The sequence below is a fragment of the Leptomonas pyrrhocoris genome (genome assembly GCF_001293395.1).
Source record: "Leptomonas pyrrhocoris isolate H10 chromosome Unknown, whole genome shotgun sequence".
NCBI lineage: Eukaryota > Euglenozoa > Kinetoplastea > Trypanosomatida > Trypanosomatidae > Leptomonas > Leptomonas pyrrhocoris.
The window spans coordinates 44,963-65,263 of record NW_015438366.1 but is presented as its reverse complement, the minus strand read 5'-3'; the positions used below and the strand labels follow the sequence as shown (position 1 = coordinate 65,263).

Below are 20,301 nucleotides of genomic sequence, written 5' to 3'. Positions count from 1 at the left end.
GGTCGACAATGTGTTGCGCGAATCGCTGACAAAGCAAATTGCTAAGGAAAAAGAAACGATCACCAAATGAAATTTATTATTATTATTTATGGACCGCGCTATGAGGTCTCTTCGTTGTCGTGGTGAGTGTCTGCGTTCGGTCTGACGCAACGGAGTCGCTTTGGGTTTTCCTCGTTTCCATCGTAGATCCACAAAAGAAGGCGGCTGGAGAAAGTGGGGAGGAGGAAGGGGGGGGGGGGTGAGGAGCACGGGAATCGCAATTGTCGGTGTGTTCATCGTTTGCGCCCTTTTCAACCTCCCACCCGTTCGTGTTGCTTCGTGCCTGTTGTTAGTACAGACCTCGTTTTGAGTAGAACACCGGCGCCATGTTGTCTCACTGCATCCACGTCCTCTTTTTAGAGCTTTATCACCCCGCGTTTTCACACCGCCCTTTCGTCTACGCGTTAAAGGAACCCCAAAGAGCCGGTGCATCGAGATCCTACCCACCTACACGCCCCGCAGTACGAGCGGAAAGAAAACACAACTATATCTATATATATTACGTCTGACACTACCTCGCACCTTCACTCATTAAAGAAGGTAAGGGAAAGATGAGCGAGCGCAGGCCCAACATAAAGGTGGCGGACATCAGCCCGGAGATGCAGACGGATGCGGTAGAAGTAGCCACCAAGGCCATCAAAGAGCACCAGATGGAGAAAGACATGGCCGCGCACATTAAGCGCGAGTTCGACAAGCGTTACTTCCCAACGTGGCACTGCATCGTAGGACGCAGCTTTGGCGCGGACGTGGTGCACGAGAACAAGAACTTCATCTATTTCTACGTAGGCCAGCTCTCCGTGCTACTGTGGAAAACCGGCTAGGCGCTGTGTTGACGCTGTGAGAAGAGCAGAGTGCCCTGCGCATCATCTTTTTGCGGTGCATGTCTCGTTAGAGAAAAAACGATGTTTTGCTCTTCTGTCACACGGGAGCCCCTTCCCACGGACTCGCTGCGGAGCGGGTGGCGTATGTTGTTTGCTGGCGTAGCAATCAAGTTCTTTTTTCTTTTGAGTTTGGATGCAGAGTTTGAAAGGGTTGAAGGACTTTAGAAGAAAGCTAAGTTCTCATGTACATAGCGGCCGACGAGCGTTGACGCAAGCGTCGCCGGTGTTTCCCTCTTTGCAATGTATGACCTGTGCCGAGGACAAAAAAAATATTTGTAAGTAAAAAAAGAAGCTGCAGGTAGAAATGCGTCTTTCCCCCTCATCGCAGTTGGTCGGTTACGGCCGTCCACTGATTGGCTGATCTGACTTGTGTGACACTCTCTTTCTCCGAGCGTGTGTGCGTTTCGCTCTGGATAATTGGAGAGGAAGGTAATGCGGAGGTAGTGCCACGCTACCACGCGCCGCGTAGAGACTCGTGCATTTCTGCTCCGCCCCTGATCTCAAACATAAATAATAATAATAGCAGAACTCTTCACCTTCAACACCTCCTCTTGTATTCTCTGTTCACCATTGTTTCGCGCTGCTCCGTTGCCTTCCTTTTTATCACCGTTGCAACCACGCGGGAAAGCGTATAACTGGCATTTCCGGTGCGTTGTTGACTCCCCCTCCCCCCTCTCCCGCTTATTGAGATGCTTGTGTGCGTGAGAGAGGTGGATAAGGCTGAGCTGGCGAGGCGCCACCGCTCCGACATCCCTACGCCGCATTTCGAGCGCTACTACCACCTCTACCCGAACGAGACGAGCGTCACCCTCGTGGACGTCGTCGATAATCGCGCCCGCAAAACCTTTAACTACGATGTCGGCATCCACTCTTCGCGAGAGTTGCAGGAGCAGGTGGTGGAACCGTTGCTGATGACCGTCCTAACGCCCGATCGCGCTGCGCAGGCAGTGGTGGTCGTGGATGGGCTTGCGGGGAGCCGCTTTAGCACCCTCATAGATGCGGTGGACGGCGTGCTGGGCAACACTGCCCGCATCGCCGCCGCCCACCCCGACGTTGCGTCGCTGTCGTTCAGCGCGGTGACCTTGGAGGACAACAACACCTTGACAGACACCCTCCTACCCGATCGGAGCCGAGATGCGGAGGAGGTGACAGTGTTAGAGGACACGCAGGAGCAGTTCACGTCCGTCGAGGACGCCCATTACGTTTCCCTGGAGTCGGCGAGCATCTGGGAGGCCGTGCGGCAGCGTGTATCCAACGCGTTTACCGCCTACAAGCACCAAATCTTTAGCTTTATCTTCTCCTTTCACGCGTCGACAGGGCGGCCGAACACGACGATGCAGTTCATCTCCTTCACGGTGAATGAGGTGGCGCGCGGGATGAAGTCGTCACGACACGCCGTGTCCTCCGCAGCGGGTCTGATCGAGTGCAGCTCGCCTACGCTAACGTTCACCTCGACGAAGTTGTTGTACCTCATGAAGCCGTCGCTGCTGGGCCAACAGCCGGGGGCATGGGTCGCATGCTTCTCCCCGATCAGCGTCGTGGAGGCAGCTGAGCGGGAGACATTTCAAGAGGCGTTTGCAGTGGCGCAGACGGCGTCGCGGCTGTACAGCTCACGGATTGCGCTGCTGAACGCGTCGACGGCGTTGCTGCCACCGCATCCGCCTCTGCCCACGTCCGCGTCATCTGTGCGGAGTGCACCGGTGGCCGTTGAGGACGTGGCGGAGAGCACCGACCACGGCGGCGATGCTTCGCTGTTCACGCCCGACGCTCCTTCTCGTCCGGCGGTGCGTAAAGCGACGCGTGGCGCACAAACTGATCCTGCCGACTCGCCCGACGACGACACCGCAGACGCGCCAGACGTCCGTCCGTCCGCTGCTCATCTCGTGCAGACTCCTGCCGGCGCACCAACAGCGCCGAGTGAGATTGGTACGCCGATGCCACCGGCACCCGCGTCTTCGCAGCCAGCACTACCATCACCACCGCAGCGGCACGCGACGGGTGCCACGGTGGCCGTGCAGACCGATGCCGCGCCTTCGCAGCCTTCCTTCGCTTCCTCCCCTCTCCCCGGATACCAACGCGAGTCTATTCAACGGGGTCTCTCCGAGGAGCCATCTGCGGTGCGATATGAGTTCGACACCTATCGCACTGTGATGGAGCGTGCCATGACGAAGCTGCGCGCCGACATGCGGCACTCCGCCGAGCAACTGGCGGAGGCGAAGGAGGAGATGCGAGCACAGCGCAAGCAGACCCGCGAGCTCCGCGGAGAACTGGAGCTGGCGAGCGAGTCACGACACGCGATGGTGCTGGAAAACTCGGAGCTGCGGCAGGAGCTTGCGCATCGGCAGCAGCTCCACAAACAGAAGCTACAGGAACTCTCGCAGGTGTCTTCATCTGTGCCGGCCAGCCCATCGCCCTCCCCGTCTGGGCAGTTGACGAAACATGAGGAGGCTGACGCAACGCGTGCGCTGCAAGACGAGGTGGAGCTGCTAGAGGTGCGCGTCGCGGAGCTGACGGAGCTCGTCGCCTTCCACCAGTCCGAGATCAAAGAACACGTAGCGAAAGAGAGCCTGTACCGACAGCGCATTCTGGATTTAGAGACGGCGCTTCGCGAGAAGGAGCGCGAGGTTATTTCGAGCCGAGCAGCCGCACAGGAGGCGCGGCGGGCCGCGGACGCGGTGGCGGTGGCACACGCAACATCCAAAGCGACACCGGCCGACGCGGTGGCGGCGGCGTCCCACTCGCGCACCAGCAGCACCGTCCTGCGCGAGGACATGCGCGATGTGGAGGATCGTGCGGCGGAGGTGGAGTTGCACCTGCGCTCCGCCCTCGATGAACTTCAGCGCGAGCGCACGCGACGGCTCCAGCTGGAGAATTTGATGAAGAAACGCGAAGAGGAGGAGGTGGCGTACACGGCGGCGCAGCAGGCGGAGACGGCGGTGCGGACGCTGCGGCAGACCTTCGAAAACCAACTGCGAGCGCTGCGGACGGAAATGACGGGTTTTCGCGCTGAACTGGCGCAGCAGCAGAGGGCACGTCCCTCCTCACCAGCGCAGGTGGCGTTGCCGTCGCAAGCCCAGCCGACGTCGCCCGCTGCGGTGACGCTGTCGGTCAGCAACGACTCGTCGATGCAGACGTCCACGTTGGCGTCGCGCACCGGGCTGACGGAGCGGAGTGCGCAGCAGCAGCAGCCACCGCATCGCCCGCCGACACCGCAGCGGATGTCCCCCATGCCAGAAGACGCCGTCCGCAGTCACTCACGTGGGGGTAACGACGCCGCCTCCGTTCCGAGCCAGCGCAGCTCCGCCAAACCCTCGCCCTCTAAGCAGCATCGGCGCACGCAATCCTTTGAGGAGTACATGCAAGAGGAGCCGCATTATGAGCTGCAGCGCGCCTCCTTCCTGCGGCCACGGCTGCGACCCTCCAAGTGAACGCGGCAAACACGTCGCCGCATGGCAATCCGTAATTCGTGTTTTCTTTGTTTCGCTACCCCGTGGTACCCGTTGGGTCCACCTAGAGCGTAGATTATGTTGACGTCCCTTCACACGTGTTCCTGTACCTGGACATTTCGCCTTTACCTACACTGAAAGGAACGAGAGCACAAATGAAAGCGGAAAGCGGAGCAACATCGACAAAATCGTGTTGCAAAGGTTTTTTTTTTCACTAATTCACCTCATCTCGTAGTGTGCGCGGACCGCAAGAGCTTGTTGACCTCTGGGCGATGAATGCCTTCTGATGTGCAACAGTGACTTTGCCACAGCCTGTATTCTTCGTATAGTGGAGATACGAGGGTGAAGAGGCGAAACGGATTTCCTGTCATGTGGGCTGTTCTGCGATGTTTCCTGTCCAACACCTCTCTCTTTCGCCATCCTTCTACGACGCTCACACCACCTCGTTTATTCCACGTCCGCGTACACTTGGGATCTTCGCTGCCAATAACAAGAACAGTCAGATCCTGTAGTTTGTTGTTGTCATGAGCCAGCAGCCTGCGAAACGCCGACGTCTCGACAGCGACGATGACGACGACGAGTTCGCGCAGCCCCGCCGCACTTCGCCGCTGCTGCAGTACGCCGTCACGGCCGCCCTGCCCACGGATGAGGTGCCCCTGACTGGGTATGCGGATCTCGACACCGCCGAAAGCGACGGAACGGCTGAACGACGGGTGCACAACGGCGTTCCGCACGGTGCCTCTTCGGAAGGCAGTCACCTAGCTGCCGCTGTGGAAGATGGTGGTGAAGGGGCTGACACACGAACGATGGGCACGGCAGGTGCGGCGGTTTCTCCGGGTATGCCTGTCGTTTTCGACGAGGACGATGACATTCCTGCGGAGTACAGGGGCCTGCTTTCGACGGAGCTCATGAATGTTTTTCTCGTGCCTTTCGAGTACATCTGCAAGCAAAAGATGACCACGGACAAGCTGCTGGCGCAGTACCTGCCCCCACGGTCAGCGGATGGCGGTCATCATGGCACGTCAGATGACAAGACCTATCACAACGCGTACGGAATTGCACCGGGGTTTCGCTGGGATGGCGTGGTTCGTGGACGCGGTCCGGTGGAGTGAAGCACTGGATTATGGGAGCGGTGAGGGAGGTGGATGTGCTGCCGACGCGCACCGTTGCGATGCGAGCCCGTGGGAATGGCATTGAAGAACTTTTTGAAGGTGCTCTTGTTTTCTGTACAGTAGCAAGTTCCGATTCAAAAGGACAAAAATAGTGGTAATTCCGCAGGTAAAGGAGAGAGAGCTGCTTGAATTAGCGTAAGACAATAATGCACAAGAGTACCGTTAAGTGACACATCTTTAACTCTGTTGCTTTCGCTTTCCTCGGCTTACTGGACCGAATAAGGTCTTTAAGTTTTTTTTTCTTCTCTCTTTCTCGCATTCACACGCTTCCGAGCGCCCTGCGATGTGCAGGCCGACAGGCCAAGGTGGAAAGCGATCTTAGAGGAAACTTACGCACTTTAATTCCATCTACTCTCTCCCGTCCTCCTTTCGTTTCTTCACGCATACGTTTTCATCGCGTCTGTTACGTTGATGCCGTCGTGATGTTTTTTGTTGTTGTTGTAAACCGCACGCGGCAAAACCAACAACCCCAACAGAACGATATTTTCCACTTCAATATCTTGGCGCATGATTCCCGTCTACCGATCAGCATCAACTATTATGACTGCTTACTTCGTCTTTGTTTTCTTCTGCTGACACCTGCGCTTTGCATTGCACGAACATAATTTGGCTGCTATTACCGAAGCGGTCCTCATCCTCAGCATCTCCTCTGTGTTATCGTATTCCCTCCTCCCCCAGAAGACAGTGTAAAGTATCTCGTTTTGTTGCGCACGCCTCATGCAGTCGTTACAGGAAGACGCGAGACCCTTCACGAGGACGGAAGAGGTTCGTCTGCACCTCCTCCAGTACCGTGCGGAGCACAACGAGCCCCTGACGGAGGCCGAAGCCCTTGAACTGGCGCACTTGAAACGACGCTATCACTCCTTCATCGAGGAGGGCGAGCGCCGTCTCCGCGAGGGCGCCGTGCTGCCCCCACCGAAACCCAGCAGCGTTGCTTCCCCAACCAGTGATGGCGAGCTGGATGATGCGGGGGTGACGGCCGCCTTCGCACGGGCCGGCCGGGCGGCGTACTTTTGGGGCTCCCTCGTGGCCACCGCGGTCCCCGGCTACGTTGGCCGCATGGCGGGCGTTACGACAGACTTTCTGCATTGGAACTGGGTCGCCGATAAGGTGGTGCTGGGCGCCATCCCGGTGGTGACGCAGGTCGGCAGCAGCGGCAACCATCTTTTACAGCTGAAAGAGCAGCTCGAGCAGCGACACGAAACGCTAGGGCTAGTGGTCGCCTGCTTAGAGGAGGAGGAGCTGGACGGCTACGGCATGAACGTGATTCAATTCGCGAAAGAGGCGGACTGGCGCAAGAACATCAACGCAGATGTCGAGTTTGTGCACCTACCGATGACTGACACCACGGCGAGTACGCCGCTGCCGGCGGTGGCGAAGGCGGTGATGAAGATGGAGGAGTGCATCAGGCAGCGGGGCCAAACCGTGTACGTGCACTGCAAGGCGGGTAAAGGTCGGAGCTGGATGGTGGTGATGTGCTACTTAACCACGTATGGTGGCATGGCGTTTGCGGAGGCGGCGGAGGTCATTCAGGAGAAGCGGGTGCAGGTGAACCCCTCCGCGGTACAGAAGCAGTTTGCGGAGCAATTCCCTTTCCGCTTTGCGCAGTGGAAGTCTCTCTATGATAAATAGCGCTCTTGTGATTCTCTGCACATCTTTCAATGCGCCTCTGTATCTTTTTTTAAGTTTTGCATATCGAACTCCCCTCTTCTTTTGTTGGTGTTGTTGCTGTCGGAAGGATGACAACGGCTGGCCGTTCTGGTGAGCGACTTCGCCTTGTCGTTGCTGTGAGTACGGATGGGCATTTGTCTCCCCCTTCCTACTTCTTGCGGTGGTGTGCTCTCTCTACGTTACACATATCGGTGGCTCCAGCTTGTGAGATCGTCAGCGGAGGGTTGTCTGCCCTCACGCCGTTTTTGAAACGTATGGGGTGCTGCCCGTTTTCTCATATATATATCGGCGCCACCGTGTCGGTCATTTCTCTCAACTCGTGCGGCTCTTACTGCCTCGCTAAAGGAAGGACGCGATGTGTGTGTGTGTGTGTGTCGCGGCTCCGCTTCCTGCGCTGTGTTCAAGATCAGCTGGGGTTTTTTTACTTTCATTTGCTTCACTGCTTTCTTTGTGTTGTGCCTGTTGAGCTTTTGCGCCTTCGCCCTTCCACGAGCCCCGTTGCTTTCTTCTCTTTCCTTTTCTCTGTTTTCCTCCACGAGGCGCTCACACAATACGTGCGGTGACGGCGCACCATCGCCAGCGCATACAGCAGCTTCAACGACTATACGCCATACATTTCGAGGCGGAATAGGTGGGATTCGTTTGTCCCCCCCCCCCCTCCCCCTCTCCCCCCAAAAGGTTCAATTTATCCTAGGCGTTTGGCGTGTGTTCCCCCTCCCCCCTCCCCACTCCCGCCCCAGTGTGCCAGACATGACGTTAAGCAAAAGGCTGCAGTCGCTTTCGCGTCTTCCGTGACGCTCAGTGAAAGGAAACCCACGTTAGCGCTTGTCACGCGCAGCCCAACACTCGTAGTGCTTTCCGCTTTGTATTGAGTTCCTTTCTTCCGCGAGAGCCCAATGCGACGATTCCACCCTACGGAAGGCAAATATTCGACTTCGTGGCGGCAACCTTCTCTCTTTCTCTTTCCCTTCCTTTTCTTTGACCGTTCTCTTTACGCTGCAACGCTCGTTGGTGTGAAAGTGGCTGCGCACAGTGATCCTAGGGGTGAACCGCGTCCCAGCTGAAGGCGCGATCCGCATTATAAACTCCCTTGTTGGCGCGACGCACACCCACGTAAGCAAACACGCGCCCCCACATACACATAAATATTAGGACCAAAATGTCTCTCGCTGAGGCGTGTGACGCCATTGCAGGCATCTCCGATGCCACGACGCACGCCGAAGTGATCGCCATCGCCAAGCAGTGCGAGCCGCACCTCGGCAACGCCAACGAGATCCTCGACGCACTGGAGAACACCCTCTCCACCTCCACCGGGACGCAGCGGCTGATGCTGTGGTTCCTCGTGGACCGCCTCGCCAAGCAGCACACGCTCTTCTGCGACGCGCTGCGGCCGAAGCTGACCCATCTGTGCACGCATTACGGACTCGCCCGCAGCTCGGCCGAGTGGTCCGACTTCATCACCCTGTTGAAGAGCTCGCTGTCCGTCACGTTTGGGCAGACGATCGTTTCCCTCATCCTGCTGCAACTCGGCGAAGATGCGAAGTCGTCGCTACCGGGTCGCGGCGGGGGTGGCGGGCACCACGCCAATGCGCAGCGCAACAAAACCGGCAGCACCGCCCTGACGGTGCACTCCAAGGCCCTGCGCACGGCCGGCGCCTTCATGACGAAGGCCATCGCCGTGGAACGAAGTGTGGAGAACAAGCACGCCCTGCAGGTGAAGACGATGGACAGCCAGATGGCGATGAACGTGGCGAGCAGCTACGCCCCTGCGCGCCCGGTGGAGATTGTGGTGCCGGAGGTGCGGCCAGACGCGGATGCCCCACGCGGGTTCATGCAGGCTCTGCCGGAGGGGTACATGGAGAATTACCAGGAGACGCGTCGCAAGCGCCTGCGCGAGATGATGGAGAAGAGCCGCGACGAGCAGGACCGAAAGCAAGAGCAGGAGATGCTGCAGCGTGTGCGACAAGACGCGGTGGGCGAAATCAGCGGGGAGGCGGCAACTGCAACGCCCGGCAGCAGCAGCAGTAAAGTGAACGGCACGGATGGCGCTGGCAACTCTTACCCGGACTACTCCGACATTCAGATGCCGCTGGAGTTCCCGCGCGATGAGTTCGGGGTGAAGCGAGGGAACTTCCCGATGGGTGTCCGCTTTATCCGCGACGCCATCGCTGCCTGCGGAGGCGCCATCGAGTTGGACGTGCTGACGAATCGCATCTCCACCTTAGCGAACCGCGAGGCCGTCGCCGAGTTCGGCAACGTGCGCGAGTTCCTGCTGATTCACTCGCCGACCTTCAACGTGGTGAATGAGGGCGGGCAGTGGGTGGTGCGGCTAGTCGGGGACAAAAACACTGACGAGGCGACGTGGAAGTCGCTGCGGTGCCCGGCGTGCTCGAAGGTGGTTCGGGGCCGCAACTTTGCACGGCACCTGAACTGCCGCCAGTGCATCACGGCGCAGATCGCGCTGGGACTGCAGGACGATGCGGAGGGCCGCGGGCCCATCGCAGAGCTGGCGTACACCGCAAAGCGCATCCTCGCGAAGCGCGAGAGCTGCGATGACGGCGATTTCGACGCGATGGCGGACTGCCTGCAGCGCTCCGCCGAAATCCGCCGCTTCCGCCTCGCTTCCACGCGTCAGTTCGCGCCGGTCATCAAAGCGATGCGGGTGGTGCGCGACGGCTGGCTGGCTAGGAAAGGCGTGGAAGAGGTGGCGGACGCGGAGGTGACGCCGGCGGATGTGTCGGTGGGCAACCTATTCCGCGTCTTTGGCGAAAACATTCACCGTCTGCCCATTGCGTGGATTGAGATGGGCGACGTCATCGACATGTGCTGCCGCTTTACGGATCATGTGAAGCCGCCATTCAACCCGCCACCGCGTCCCGCGGACCCGCGCATCAGCCTGCAAAACGAGTACCCGGGTTTTCTCTTCTGCGAGAGTGAGGTGGACGACGAGGACGCACCTAGCGACAACGAGGACGAGTTCTCCGACGACGAGGCGCCCGCGTTCACGTTTGCGCCCCCGGTCGACGTCGCGGAGTCGCTCTTCACGGCGGGCTTTGAGCGCGACACGAAGCGGCTGCAGCACCGCATGCGCACCGCCCCGCCCATGGTGCTTCAACGCGTGCTTCAAACCGACGGCAGCCGGACGCAGTCGGAGATGTACACGGAGTTCGCGCGCAGCGACCGTAGGAACTTTAGTAGAGGGCAGTTCAACGACCAGCGAAACCGTCGCTTCCGCGGTGGCGGCGGCGGTGGCGGTGGTGGCCGAGGTGGTGGAGGCGCCTACCAAGGCCGAAACTTCTCTCGAAACCGTTCCCATTAAAGCAGCTGCAGCGGCCCCTGGCGCGCGCATGGGAACAGCGACGCGAAACCCAGCCGTCTTCTCTATTCAGATAATTTGGTGGTGATGTGATTCCACGTGCGGTGGAAGAGGGTTGACTGTGATGTTGTGAAAGGGTCCCGGCTGGATGTTGTTATGCAGCCGCAGACACGTGAATAGTGGAGAGAAAGGAACGGAAACGTAAATGGACAAGTGTGAAAAGACGAGAACAAAAAATTAGTATGTCTATTGCTAGATGGAGGTTGCGCTGCTGTGCTTTTGACTTGCGCCACTGTTGGGAGTGCTACTGCTGGTAGAACAATTCTCCTCAACGCCCTCCACGAAAATGACCGCCTCCCTTTAAGCGTGAGCTCTGTCGCTGGAGACGCGTTTCTTTTCTTCTTTGCTGCTTTTGGTTGATGCTCTGCGGAAACGTTTTTTTTTTTAATTCGCCGGTGAGAGACTCAGCCGTGAAATCGGTGACTTCTGTGGTGTATTCCCCTCTTCTCTCTCTTCTCCTCTCTCTCCTCTTTTCGCCTGTTTTCTTTCCTTTTTTCGCATTAATTCCTGCGCACATTCATCACCCCACAGATACTCTATATGTTCGTGTAGTGCGTGTTGGACGGTGGTTGCTACTGCGCATCAACACACTGCCGCCACCACGTACGGCCTTTTCTTTTGCTTCCATCGTACCATCTACATCTCTCTCTATATTGCCTGTAAGCTAGAAGTAAAAGTTGTAGGTCATCATAATATATATTTATATTTTCTACAGGGAGACGCCGCTCCCTTTTCTCGTGTCCGCGGAGCATCTATCGAGTACGACTGTCGTATTTCTGCTTGCAATACATCCGCGGTCGTGTACAATTTCTATCCTTTCCCCTCTCTAGCCGTTGATCAAGCGGATCTGGTGTGCCTCTCCGCAGCTGTAGTTTATCTCCGCAGAGGTGCTACCCGGCTGTTGTTAGTGTCCGCTTGATACAGAGGGCATTTCACGACTGTCGTCGATCAGACGTCTTTGTGTTAGCCTTTAGGCGTAGCTTAGCAGAGAAGTCAGCGTACATCTATTCTTTGTTTGTCTGTGTGTTTGTGCGTGTGTGTATGTTGTTGTGACGTTAAGAGGAATTAACGCCTCCTGGTCCGTTCTTTCGGCGCCTGTTGCTTCCACCTTACCGATTTCCTACGCATCTCTGACACGATTTTGATTCTCTTTTACAACCTTCTGAAGTGCCTTCTCTTTTTTGCTAACCGACTCACGCCTGCCTCGTCTGCAGCTGACCTGCTCTCTTCAACGCTGATTGTCCTGTATGTTTCTGTGCAGTAACCTAAGTTAAGTCACTAATCACCTTCGATATTGATTGATTCTTGTTGTTCGCTACGCGGCCTTTTTCTCGGGCGCTGGTTTTTTTTGTTTTTCTGTCTTTGAGTTGCTGCCACGTATTTGTTGTTGTCTCTCTTCCCTGCTCGTCCCCGCTTCGGTTTGCGCATCTCGTAGAGAAACAGCAGGAGACGGCAAATGAATTCGGACGATGCGCGGGAGATGCTCGCGGGATCGCTGGGTGGTGCCAGTGCCACGGTGATCGAGTACCCTATGGACACCATCAAGGTGCGGCTGCAAGACGATGGCAAGCGCTACGGTGGTGTGGTGAACTGCATTCGCACCATCGCCAAAGACGAGGGCGTCGTAAACGGCTTCTTCCGCGGACTGCCCGCGCCAGTGATTGGTGCGGCGTGCGAAAACGCCATTTTGTTCATTTCCTACCGTTCCGTTCTGGAGGAGTTTCAGAAAGTGGCGTACAGCAAGTGCTACCCCTCCGATCAGGAGCCGTATCTCGCCGTCGGTGTCGCAGGGGCTGCGGGTGGCATTGTCGTCTCGCAAGTGCTCACGCCGGCGGAGCTGATCAAGTGCAAGATGCAGATTCAGAATACGTTGCCTGTTGAGGAGCGAATCTACAAAAACTCGCTAGACTGTGCAGCGGCCACGTATCGCCGCCGCGGTGTGCGGGGCCTCTTCCGCGGTCACACCGCGATGATGATCCGCGAGGGCGTGGGCTGCGGTTTCTATTTCTTAGCGTTTCAGTCGGTTATTCGCTGCTTTTTGCCGGAAGGCAAGAGCTTTCACGAGGCGTCGCCGTGGGTGCACTTTCTAGGAGGCGGCTGTGCCGGCGTAGCCTTCTGGACCTCCACCTATCCCGTGGATGCCGTGAAGACGAAGCAGCAAACGATGAAGTCGGACTTCTTGAAGCTCAATTTCCGCCAGGCGTGTGTGAGGCTTTACAAGACCGAAGGAATGCGAGGGCTGTTTCGTGGTTACAGTGTGACGGCGATTCGCGCCTTTCCTGGCAATGCCGTGCTGATCGCCGTGTACGAGCAGGTGAATGCGCTATGGGAGATTTGACGCGGCGGCCACCGCCACCAGCCCACGTGAAATGACGCGTTGATCCAATAAAAGGCAACGAACGATGATCTATTGGAGAATGGTTGCGGGAAGGCGGGGTGTGTACGCCGCTGTGCGCTGCTGTGCGCTACGTACTTGGGCATCGTTTACTCACAACCAACACGACTGAATGCGGCGCCGCTTCTCGCTCGTCTGGCGGATGGCTCCTTGCGTGGACAGCGTAACGCAATCGTTGTGCCCGCAAACACTCGATGAAGGGAAGAGAGAACCGTTTGTTTTCTTCTGTGTCTAAGTTTTTAGTGGTTGCAGTGCACTTGGTCTTGTTTTTCCTTTTATATTGGTGGTCCCTTAGTTGTTGCTACGCTTTATTCCTACTATTACTACTAGCTTACTTGCGAATGGCATTTAATCACAAGCAAGTACAGCACGCAGAACGGTGTCTCCGCGGATTCCTTCCGCATTGTCTCGCTCTTCAGGCATTTTCAGGCCAGTGAGGGAGGAGCCAGTTTGCGTAGAACGGCAGTTCGTGTGCAATAGTATCGCGTAAGCCTTTTCGCTGCTGTTGGTGGTAAGAGTGATGGAAGCACGAAATACGAGCGCAGTCCTGGCGCCTCCACGGGTAACACGAGGGGAAATCGTTGGGCCCTCGCAGCTCTGTCCCTTTCCATCGGCGTGCATTCACATCAACTCCACTCGACGATGATGAAATAAGAAATTAACTAAAATGCTTTGCGACTTTTCAACGTTCGTGTTCGTTTCCGTTTTCTCGCGTTCTTTCATTCCACGCTCATTTCTCCATTACCGCAAAGGTGACGGTGAGCGCAAACAGACAACCACCAGTAGAATTAGAAGGGATGGGGCTTACCAGGCAGTTTGTCATCCCCAATGCGGACGTCGGCCGCGGACCGGTGGTGGCGGCGATGCACTCCACGCTGCCTTTTATCGCCGTGGCCGGGCAAAAGGGCCGCGTCATCATTTCCAACAAACAAGGCAAGGCGGAGCACCAACTCGTGATGCCCGGTGTGGTGGACATGGCCTGGGACCTCCGCAGTGACACCCTGGCCATGGTGACCGAGTCGTCCTCCCTTGTGCAGCTCTACACGCACCGCACTCGGCAGGTAGACACGATAGACACGAAAATCAGCAACTTATGCCTTATTGCGTGGTCCCGGATGCAGCCGCAGTTTGTCGTCGGCTCCAAATCTGGCCAGTACGTCATGTACAACCGAAACACGCTGCGCCTCAACCCCATCACTGGGACACACACGCAGGAGATCGTAGCGGGGGAGTGGACCTCCCCGCCGCTCAACAACCTCGTGCTCGTGTCCGCCGACAAGACACTCTCCATCTCTGACGGTGACGGCAATCTGCAGAAAGTGATCACGCTCGCCGGCGAGCCGAAGTCGCTCTGCGTCTCGCGCACCGCCGGCACGCCGAAGCACCGCACCCTCGTCGCCGTGAACGTCGAGACGGCGGTGCAGGTCGTCGACGTGCGCAGCTTCGCCGTCTCTGTCGGCCAGTTTAGCACGGAGCTCGGACCTATCACTGCCCTCACCGCAACGGTGGGCAACACCTTTGTGGCGGGCTTCGGCACGGGGGCTGTGGGCCTACTCGTGGTGAGCGGCAACGAAGTGCGCATGCAGACATCGTTCAAGTCATCGGGTGACTTCATCAACGTGTTAAAATTTGGTGAGGGCTGCGGTCTGGCGGCACTCAACAGCGGCAATCGAGTGCGACTGCTGCGCATCACGGATAGCTCCATCGACGCCACAGGCGATGAGGCAACGGTGGAGACGGAATTGGGCAAGCCGGAGCAGCTGTCGTGGTCCAAAGACGGCCAGCAGCTTCTGCTCTCCACCAACCTCGGCAACGTGGCGGTGTACTCGCTGAACGTGCTGAACGTGAGCGCTGCGTACGGTGCGCTGGTCTTCTCGTTCGTCTCCACACGCACCATCGGCGTAAAAAACCTGCAGGACGGCTGCATCGTGTGCACCGTGCCCATCAACAGCGATCCCAGTTTTATGAGCGCCGGCATGGCCATGCTCGCCGTCGGCGGCGGCAATCACGTTTCCTACTACGAATACTTCATCTCGAACAGCCTGCCGTACGCCGCGCTCGACCCGACGAAGAGCGGCGGCCCGAACGACACCGCGTCGCCTCAGCCGCAGCAACAGCAGCCGCACTCGAAGTTTCTGCGCACGGTGGAGTACCCGGCGGCGGTGAGCGACGTCAAGGTCAGCTCGCAGCTCGCCGCGGTGCTTTACGATGGTAAGGTGCAGCTGCATCCGGTTCGCGACAGCCCGCAAGCAGCGCCGCCGGTGTTTTTCCCCCAGAGCGGCGACACCCGCATCGTCGCCATCGGCATCTCGGAGGTGCTGCTGCTGTACGCCACTACGACCCGCGTCAGCGTCTACGCCATTCACAACCTGCAGCAGGTGGCCGGCTTCGCGTGCAACACGGGGCTGAAGCGCGCCTTTGCGAACCCCGCGTGCACCCGCGTCGCCTACATCGACGACAACAACGAGCTCTTCAACTTGAACCCCGTGACGGAGGTGGCGAACCAGGCGGAGGGCGCGGAGCCGGACCATAAGACGATCTTGTGGGACCAGGCCGACGCGACGGTCTTCATGACGCACGACAGCCGCAACGGCATCACCTTTGTGAGCACGCCGCACAGCCGCCACGGCGCCACCTGCGAGTCGGTGCTGGTGAAGGAGACGAGCAACACGAACCTATACACGCCGTTGCCGCCGGACTGCAAGCCCGTCACGCTGTTTCGTGGGGCGGTGGTGTGCCAGATGCCGAACGGCACCCTCGAGTCCATCCCACTGCGCACGCACAACGGTGTCTTTCTGCGTACCCCCAACCCGGAGGCCTTCTACAACAACTTCTCGCTGAACCGCCTGCGGTGGTCGTCGAATAACATCTCGACGCCGCAGGAGGCGGAGGACCTCGCGGTGAAGGCGCTGCACATGCTGGACATCGAGCTGGCCATCCGTGTGTACCGGCAGCTCTCGCAGCCGAGTCTGGTGCTCTGCTTAGAAAAGATTCGCCACATTCACGAGAAGAATTTGCTGCTCGGGCACGTGTCGATGATCATGGGGTACATGAAGGACGCCCAGAACTTTTTCTTGCGCTCCTCGCAGCCGCTCTGCGCGCTGGAGATGCGCCGCGACATGATGCAGTGGGCACGCGCGATCGCCTTGGCCGAGCAGCTGGCGCCGGAGGAGGTGCCGATTCTCTCGCGCGAGTTCGCACAACAGCTGGAGTACCGTGGTGAGTACGTGAAGGCGCTAGAAATGTTTCAGCAGGGCACGCGGCAGGTGCCGACGGGGCACGCGAGCACTGAGCTGGCAGTAAGTGTGCAGGAGGTGGAGCGGCACAACGAACAGTGCCGGCAGGGCACCGCACGCTGCCAAATTCGAACAGGCAACTTGAAGGACGCGCTCGCCATCGTGAAGGAGTCGACGGACGTTGCGTTCGTGGCGGAGTGCGCGAAGCTCTGCGAGGACAACCAAAAGTTCGACGAGGCGGCCCAGCTGTACGAGAAGGCCGGCGACCTGGAGCGAGCTGCGACGCTCTTCATTGAGCGCTGCCGTAACCTGAAGGCGGCGGCCCGGCTGCTGCCGCAGGTGAAGTCGCGCAACATCATCGGCCTCTACGCACAAGGAAAGGAGGCGGAGGGCTCCTTCGCGGAGGCGGAGAAGGCCTTCATGCAGGCCGAGGACTGGGACAACGCGGTGCGGCTGAAGCTTGACAAGTTGAACGACCTCCACGGCGCCTACGTGATTGTGCGGCAGACGCACTCCGCCAACGCCGCCGCTTTGGTCGCACGCAAGTGCCAGCAGCAAAACGAGTTCGGCACCGCGGTGGAGTTCCTCGTGCTGGCGAAGTCGCTGCCGGAGGCTTTTGAGCTGGCGAAGGAGCACAACTGTGTCTTCAACTTTGAGAGCGCGCTGCTGAGCCAGGTGCAGCTGAAGGACGGCGTGGCTCCGCTGGCGAGGCAGGCAGACTTCACGATGGTGGCCGAGTACTACGACAAGGAGGGCAAGCCCTCTCAGGCCGGCATGTACTACCACATCGCCGGTAACTACGCCAAGGCGCTGAAGAAGTACATGGAGTCGGGGCAGCCCGAGGATGTGGAGAAGGCGGTGGAGGTCGTCGGCAAGGCGCACAGCGACAGCCTAACGAACAGGTTTATTGACTACCTCATGGGCGAGACGGACGGGGAGCCGAAGGACCCGTCGTACATCTTCAAGCTGTACCTGGCCATGGGCAGCTACGAGAAGGCTGCCAAGACGTCCGTCATCATCGCGGCAAAGGAGCAGGAAATGGGCAACTACAAGACTTCGCACAAGACCCTCGTCGAGGCCTACCGCATTCTGCGGCAGAAAAATATGCGGGTGCCAAATGACCTGCGGCGTACGCTGATGCTGCTGCACTCCTACATGGTGGTGAAGGATCTGCTGAAGATCATGAATGATAAGGAGACAGCGTGCCGAATGCTGCTGCGTGTGGCGCGCAACATCCAGAAGTTCCCGAAGCACATCGTCGCCATTCTCACCTCCACGGTGCTGCAGTGTGTCAAGTCCAACTTCAAGAAATCAGCCTTCGAGTTTGCGCGCTACTTAATCCAGAACGAGCGCTACCGCATGGAGATGGGTGAGAAGACGCGCAAGAAGATCGAAGGCATCGTGCGACGACGCGGCAAGGAGAGCGAGGAGGACCCGCCGGAAGCGGCGACGCCGTGCCCGTTCTGCGGTGCGCCGGTGCAAGAGACGGATCTGGACTGCGCGGCGTGCAAGAACGCGATCCCGTTCTGCGCGGTGACGGGGAAGCACGTGGTGAAGAGCGACTACACCGTCACGCCGTGCTGCGGCTTCCCTGCGAGCTACTCCGCCCTCATGAAGCGGCTGAAGGAGACGACGGTGTGCCCGATGTGCGAGGCAGCGATCGATGTGAACAAGGTGGACCGTGAAACGGAGCCCGACCTCAAGTCGTTCTTGTGAGGTCGTTCTTCGGCGAAGGTTTGGCCATCTGTGATGTGTTGGGTTGTTTTAAACGGTTCTCGTTCTTGAGCCCCGCAGCAGGCTAGGGGGATAGAGGACGCATAGATAGCATGTACATAACACTTGTAGTTTGTTTCGCCGTCGCGTTGATGTTTGTCGCTTTGATGGATGATGTAAGTCGAGGGAATTCGTTTCGGTCCTTTTTTTTTCTGCGTTGTGTGTTGTGGTACATGCACCGCAGCTGTTGATTTTGACCCGCGGTCTGCGTTGTGGCTTCTTGGTGGCCTGCCGCACCTGCAGGCTTCTCTCCATTCTTTGTCTTTTGTCTTTTCGCGAGGGTCAAACCGCAATTCCTGTTCTCCCTAGATGTCATACTTGCTTCGAGCCTCTCAGAGATGCACGAGGCGGTGCTGTAGAGGGAGGGATGCGTGGGCAATGACTACCCTTCAATATATATTGCTGCCACTGGCTCTTTCTGTGTACTGTAGACAACGACGTCGTTCTTATGGTGTTTTCTTCTTCTTTTTCTCATGATTTTTGCTGTTACGTACAGGTGACCAAACAAGTAGGAACCCGCGTATTCGTGTTTGGGCACACGAACCACGAACATCGCGGACATGATCGACACCGACGCTTCTGTTGCGTGTGGAGGAGGACGGCAGAAGCGCCGCACCTGACTTGGGCGTTATGCCAGAATTCTCAAACGCGGAAAGCTTTCAGCGTTCGCACGTGTTTCTGTTCCTTCATGAAAAGCAGCCGGAGAGGAGAAGTGCGGATGCACGACTCTGTCTCACGGTGTGACAGTGAAGGTGGCGGTGGTGGCTTTCACGCACGTTGTTGTCTCAGTTGTCGTGCTCACCTCGCGGTCGGGGCACGCGTGCGGCGGAAAGCGACGAAAACAAACAAAGCTGCCTCTGACCTTTACACGCACCCATCTCTTCTCTCTTCTCTCTTCTCTCGCCAACGCGCCGCACTGCCGATGCGTATCGCACCGGGTGTTGTCTTCGTTGTGCGCAAGCGAACCTGCAGCCGCCACACGTCGACGCAAGCAGCACAATACCCTTTTTGCCTGAATCGCTCCCACGCCAAAAGAAGAAGAAAAGCACGAAGATAAACGGAAATGCGAAGGCGCAGAAGTAAGAGTTGAAATAGTTTCACAGAAAATTTATATTCACCGCACCAAAAACGCAGCATTCGCGCAGTCATGTGGCTCCCACTCGAGAACAACCCGGATGTGATGAACAAATACCTCGTCACTCTCGGCATCCCAGAACCGAAGTTGCAATTCGTGGATGTCTTCGGAGTGACGCCCGACCTTCTTGCCATGGTACCTGCGCCCGTCCACGCCGTGATGCTAGTCTACCCGATCTGCAAGGCGACGGAGAACCGAACACAGGAGTTGGAAGACGCGCAGAAGGACGAGATCGACTCCTTCCTCGAGCGCCAGCACGTGTTCTTTACTCGGCAGCTCATCGGCAACGCCTGTGGCACGATTGCCATCTTGCACGCCGTCATGAACAATTTGGCAGTTATCGGGGACATCACCCCAGACAGCCCGCTGTTCGCCTTGACGGAGGCGAAGGACCTCACATCTGACTCCATGGAGTTGGGGGTTAAGGTTGCCAGACAGGAAAATCTTGAGCAGGCACACCAGTCTGCGGCGGTCGAAGGCGTGACACAGAATCAGCCGGTCGAGGCGAACATCAACCTCCACTTTGTGTGCTTCATCTGTGCGGGCGGCCGGTGCCTTGAGCTGGATGGCCGCAAGGATCATCCACTCTTGCACGGTGCATGCAACGACAGCGCCTCCTTCCTTAAGGCGGCAGCGGTGGCGATTCGGGAGAAGATGAACTTGAACCCCGACTCGTACGAGTTTGCTATCACCGCCTTAGTTGACAAACGGTAGCGCTGATGCGGGCGTCCAACACGGTTTCTGCAGACGCCGCTCACACAAGCGAAAAACGTATTCCCTCTGTAGGCGAATAAAGAAAGAAAGAAGAGTCCACCTGCTGGCCGGCCGCCTCTTGGACTTCTCGTGCCACGCAAAACGTAGAGTCTTGTAGTACTCCTCGTATTTTTGTTGCTCTTGTCTTCTCTTTTGTTTGTTTTCCTTCCTTCCTCTGTTGGTGTTAGCGTTTTCTGAGAGCTTGCGCCAGGAAAAAATCGCCGGGAGATGAATCGAAAGCTTCACGTTGTACTACTATCCCTTTCTCTTCTCTCCTCTCCAGTCGACCTCTCTCCAGGAAAGGCTGTTTTCTTTTTTCCCACCGTCCCGCCTCTTTTCCAACCCCACGAGGTGGAAATGCAGACGATCTGAGTCTGCAAGAAACTCCCTTTCGTAAAGTTCTCATTGGTTCAAAAATAAATAT

At 57.7% G+C, this 20,301-nt stretch overlaps 9 protein-coding genes across 13 annotated transcripts; all 9 read left to right on the top strand.

Moving 5' to 3' along the window:
- Positions 1 to 398: 398 nt before the first annotated feature.
- Positions 399 to 860, top strand: ABB37_05262 (putative Dynein light chain 1 cytoplasmic; the record flags this gene model as incomplete). Of its 2 annotated transcripts, none has more annotated exons than XM_015803217.1 (1): positions 399 to 860. In XM_015803217.1, exon 1 carries the CDS (start codon positions 591 to 593, stop codon positions 858 to 860), a length of 270 nt encoding a protein of 89 aa, XP_015657859.1. In that variant the 5' UTR covers positions 399 to 590. The 2 variants fall into 2 exon arrangements, with proteins under 2 accessions (XP_015657859.1, XP_015657858.1); XM_015803216.1 differs by having other exon boundaries at positions 449 to 860.
- A 681-nt stretch (positions 861 to 1,541) lies between these two features.
- On the top strand, positions 1,542 to 4,348 carry ABB37_05261 (hypothetical protein; the record flags this gene model as incomplete). Of its 2 annotated transcripts, none has more annotated exons than XM_015803215.1 (1): positions 1,542 to 4,348. In XM_015803215.1, the coding sequence occupies exon 1, from the start codon at positions 1,610 to 1,612 to the stop codon at positions 4,346 to 4,348; it is 2,739 nt and encodes a 912-aa protein (XP_015657857.1). In that variant the 5' UTR covers positions 1,542 to 1,609. The 2 variants fall into 2 exon arrangements, with proteins under 2 accessions (XP_015657857.1, XP_015657856.1); XM_015803214.1 differs by having other exon boundaries at positions 1,548 to 4,348.
- A 511-nt stretch (positions 4,349 to 4,859) lies between these two features.
- ABB37_05260 (hypothetical protein) lies at positions 4,860 to 5,478 on the top strand (the record flags this gene model as incomplete). 2 transcript variants are annotated; one of them, XM_015803213.1, is made up of 1 exon in its annotated part: positions 4,860 to 5,478. In XM_015803213.1, exon 1 carries the CDS (start codon positions 4,891 to 4,893, stop codon positions 5,476 to 5,478), a length of 588 nt encoding a protein of 195 aa, XP_015657855.1. In that variant the 5' UTR covers positions 4,860 to 4,890. The 2 variants fall into 2 exon arrangements, with proteins under 2 accessions (XP_015657855.1, XP_015657854.1); XM_015803212.1 differs by having other exon boundaries at positions 4,865 to 5,478.
- A 535-nt stretch (positions 5,479 to 6,013) lies between these two features.
- ABB37_05259 (hypothetical protein) lies at positions 6,014 to 7,170 on the top strand (the record flags this gene model as incomplete). The annotated part of the gene is made up of 1 exon (XM_015803211.1): positions 6,014 to 7,170. The coding sequence occupies exon 1, from the start codon at positions 6,256 to 6,258 to the stop codon at positions 7,168 to 7,170; it is 915 nt and encodes a 304-aa protein (XP_015657853.1). The 5' UTR covers positions 6,014 to 6,255.
- Positions 7,171 to 8,228: 1,058 nt separating this feature from the next.
- On the top strand, positions 8,229 to 10,528 carry ABB37_05258 (hypothetical protein; the record flags this gene model as incomplete). The annotated part of the gene is made up of 1 exon (XM_015803210.1): positions 8,229 to 10,528. Exon 1 carries the CDS (start codon positions 8,369 to 8,371, stop codon positions 10,526 to 10,528), a length of 2,160 nt encoding a protein of 719 aa, XP_015657852.1. The 5' UTR covers positions 8,229 to 8,368.
- A 587-nt stretch (positions 10,529 to 11,115) lies between these two features.
- Positions 11,116 to 12,923, top strand: ABB37_05257 (putative mitochondrial mitochondrial carrier protein; the record flags this gene model as incomplete). The annotated part of the gene is made up of 1 exon (XM_015803209.1): positions 11,116 to 12,923. Exon 1 carries the CDS (start codon positions 12,042 to 12,044, stop codon positions 12,921 to 12,923), a length of 882 nt encoding a protein of 293 aa, XP_015657851.1. The 5' UTR covers positions 11,116 to 12,041.
- Positions 12,924 to 13,731: 808 nt separating this feature from the next.
- On the top strand, positions 13,732 to 17,932 carry ABB37_05256 (hypothetical protein; the record flags this gene model as incomplete). The annotated part of the gene is made up of 1 exon (XM_015803208.1): positions 13,732 to 17,932. The coding sequence occupies exon 1, from the start codon at positions 13,778 to 13,780 to the stop codon at positions 17,930 to 17,932; it is 4,155 nt and encodes a 1,384-aa protein (XP_015657850.1). The 5' UTR covers positions 13,732 to 13,777.
- Positions 17,933 to 18,949: 1,017 nt separating this feature from the next.
- On the top strand, positions 18,950 to 19,838 carry ABB37_05255 (putative ubiquitin carboxyl-terminal hydrolase putativecysteine peptidase Clan CA family C12; the record flags this gene model as incomplete). 2 transcript variants are annotated; one of them, XM_015803207.1, is made up of 1 exon in its annotated part: positions 18,950 to 19,838. In XM_015803207.1, the coding sequence occupies exon 1, from the start codon at positions 19,137 to 19,139 to the stop codon at positions 19,836 to 19,838; it is 702 nt and encodes a 233-aa protein (XP_015657849.1). In that variant the 5' UTR covers positions 18,950 to 19,136. The 2 variants fall into 2 exon arrangements, with proteins under 2 accessions (XP_015657849.1, XP_015657848.1); XM_015803206.1 differs by having other exon boundaries at positions 18,961 to 19,838.
- A 267-nt stretch (positions 19,839 to 20,105) lies between these two features.
- Positions 20,106 to 20,249, top strand: ABB37_05254 (hypothetical protein; the record flags this gene model as incomplete). Its single annotated transcript, XM_015803205.1, has 1 exon — positions 20,106 to 20,249. One exon carries the CDS (start codon positions 20,106 to 20,108, stop codon positions 20,247 to 20,249), a length of 144 nt encoding a protein of 47 aa, XP_015657847.1.
- Between the last annotated feature and the right edge of the window lie 52 nt (positions 20,250 to 20,301).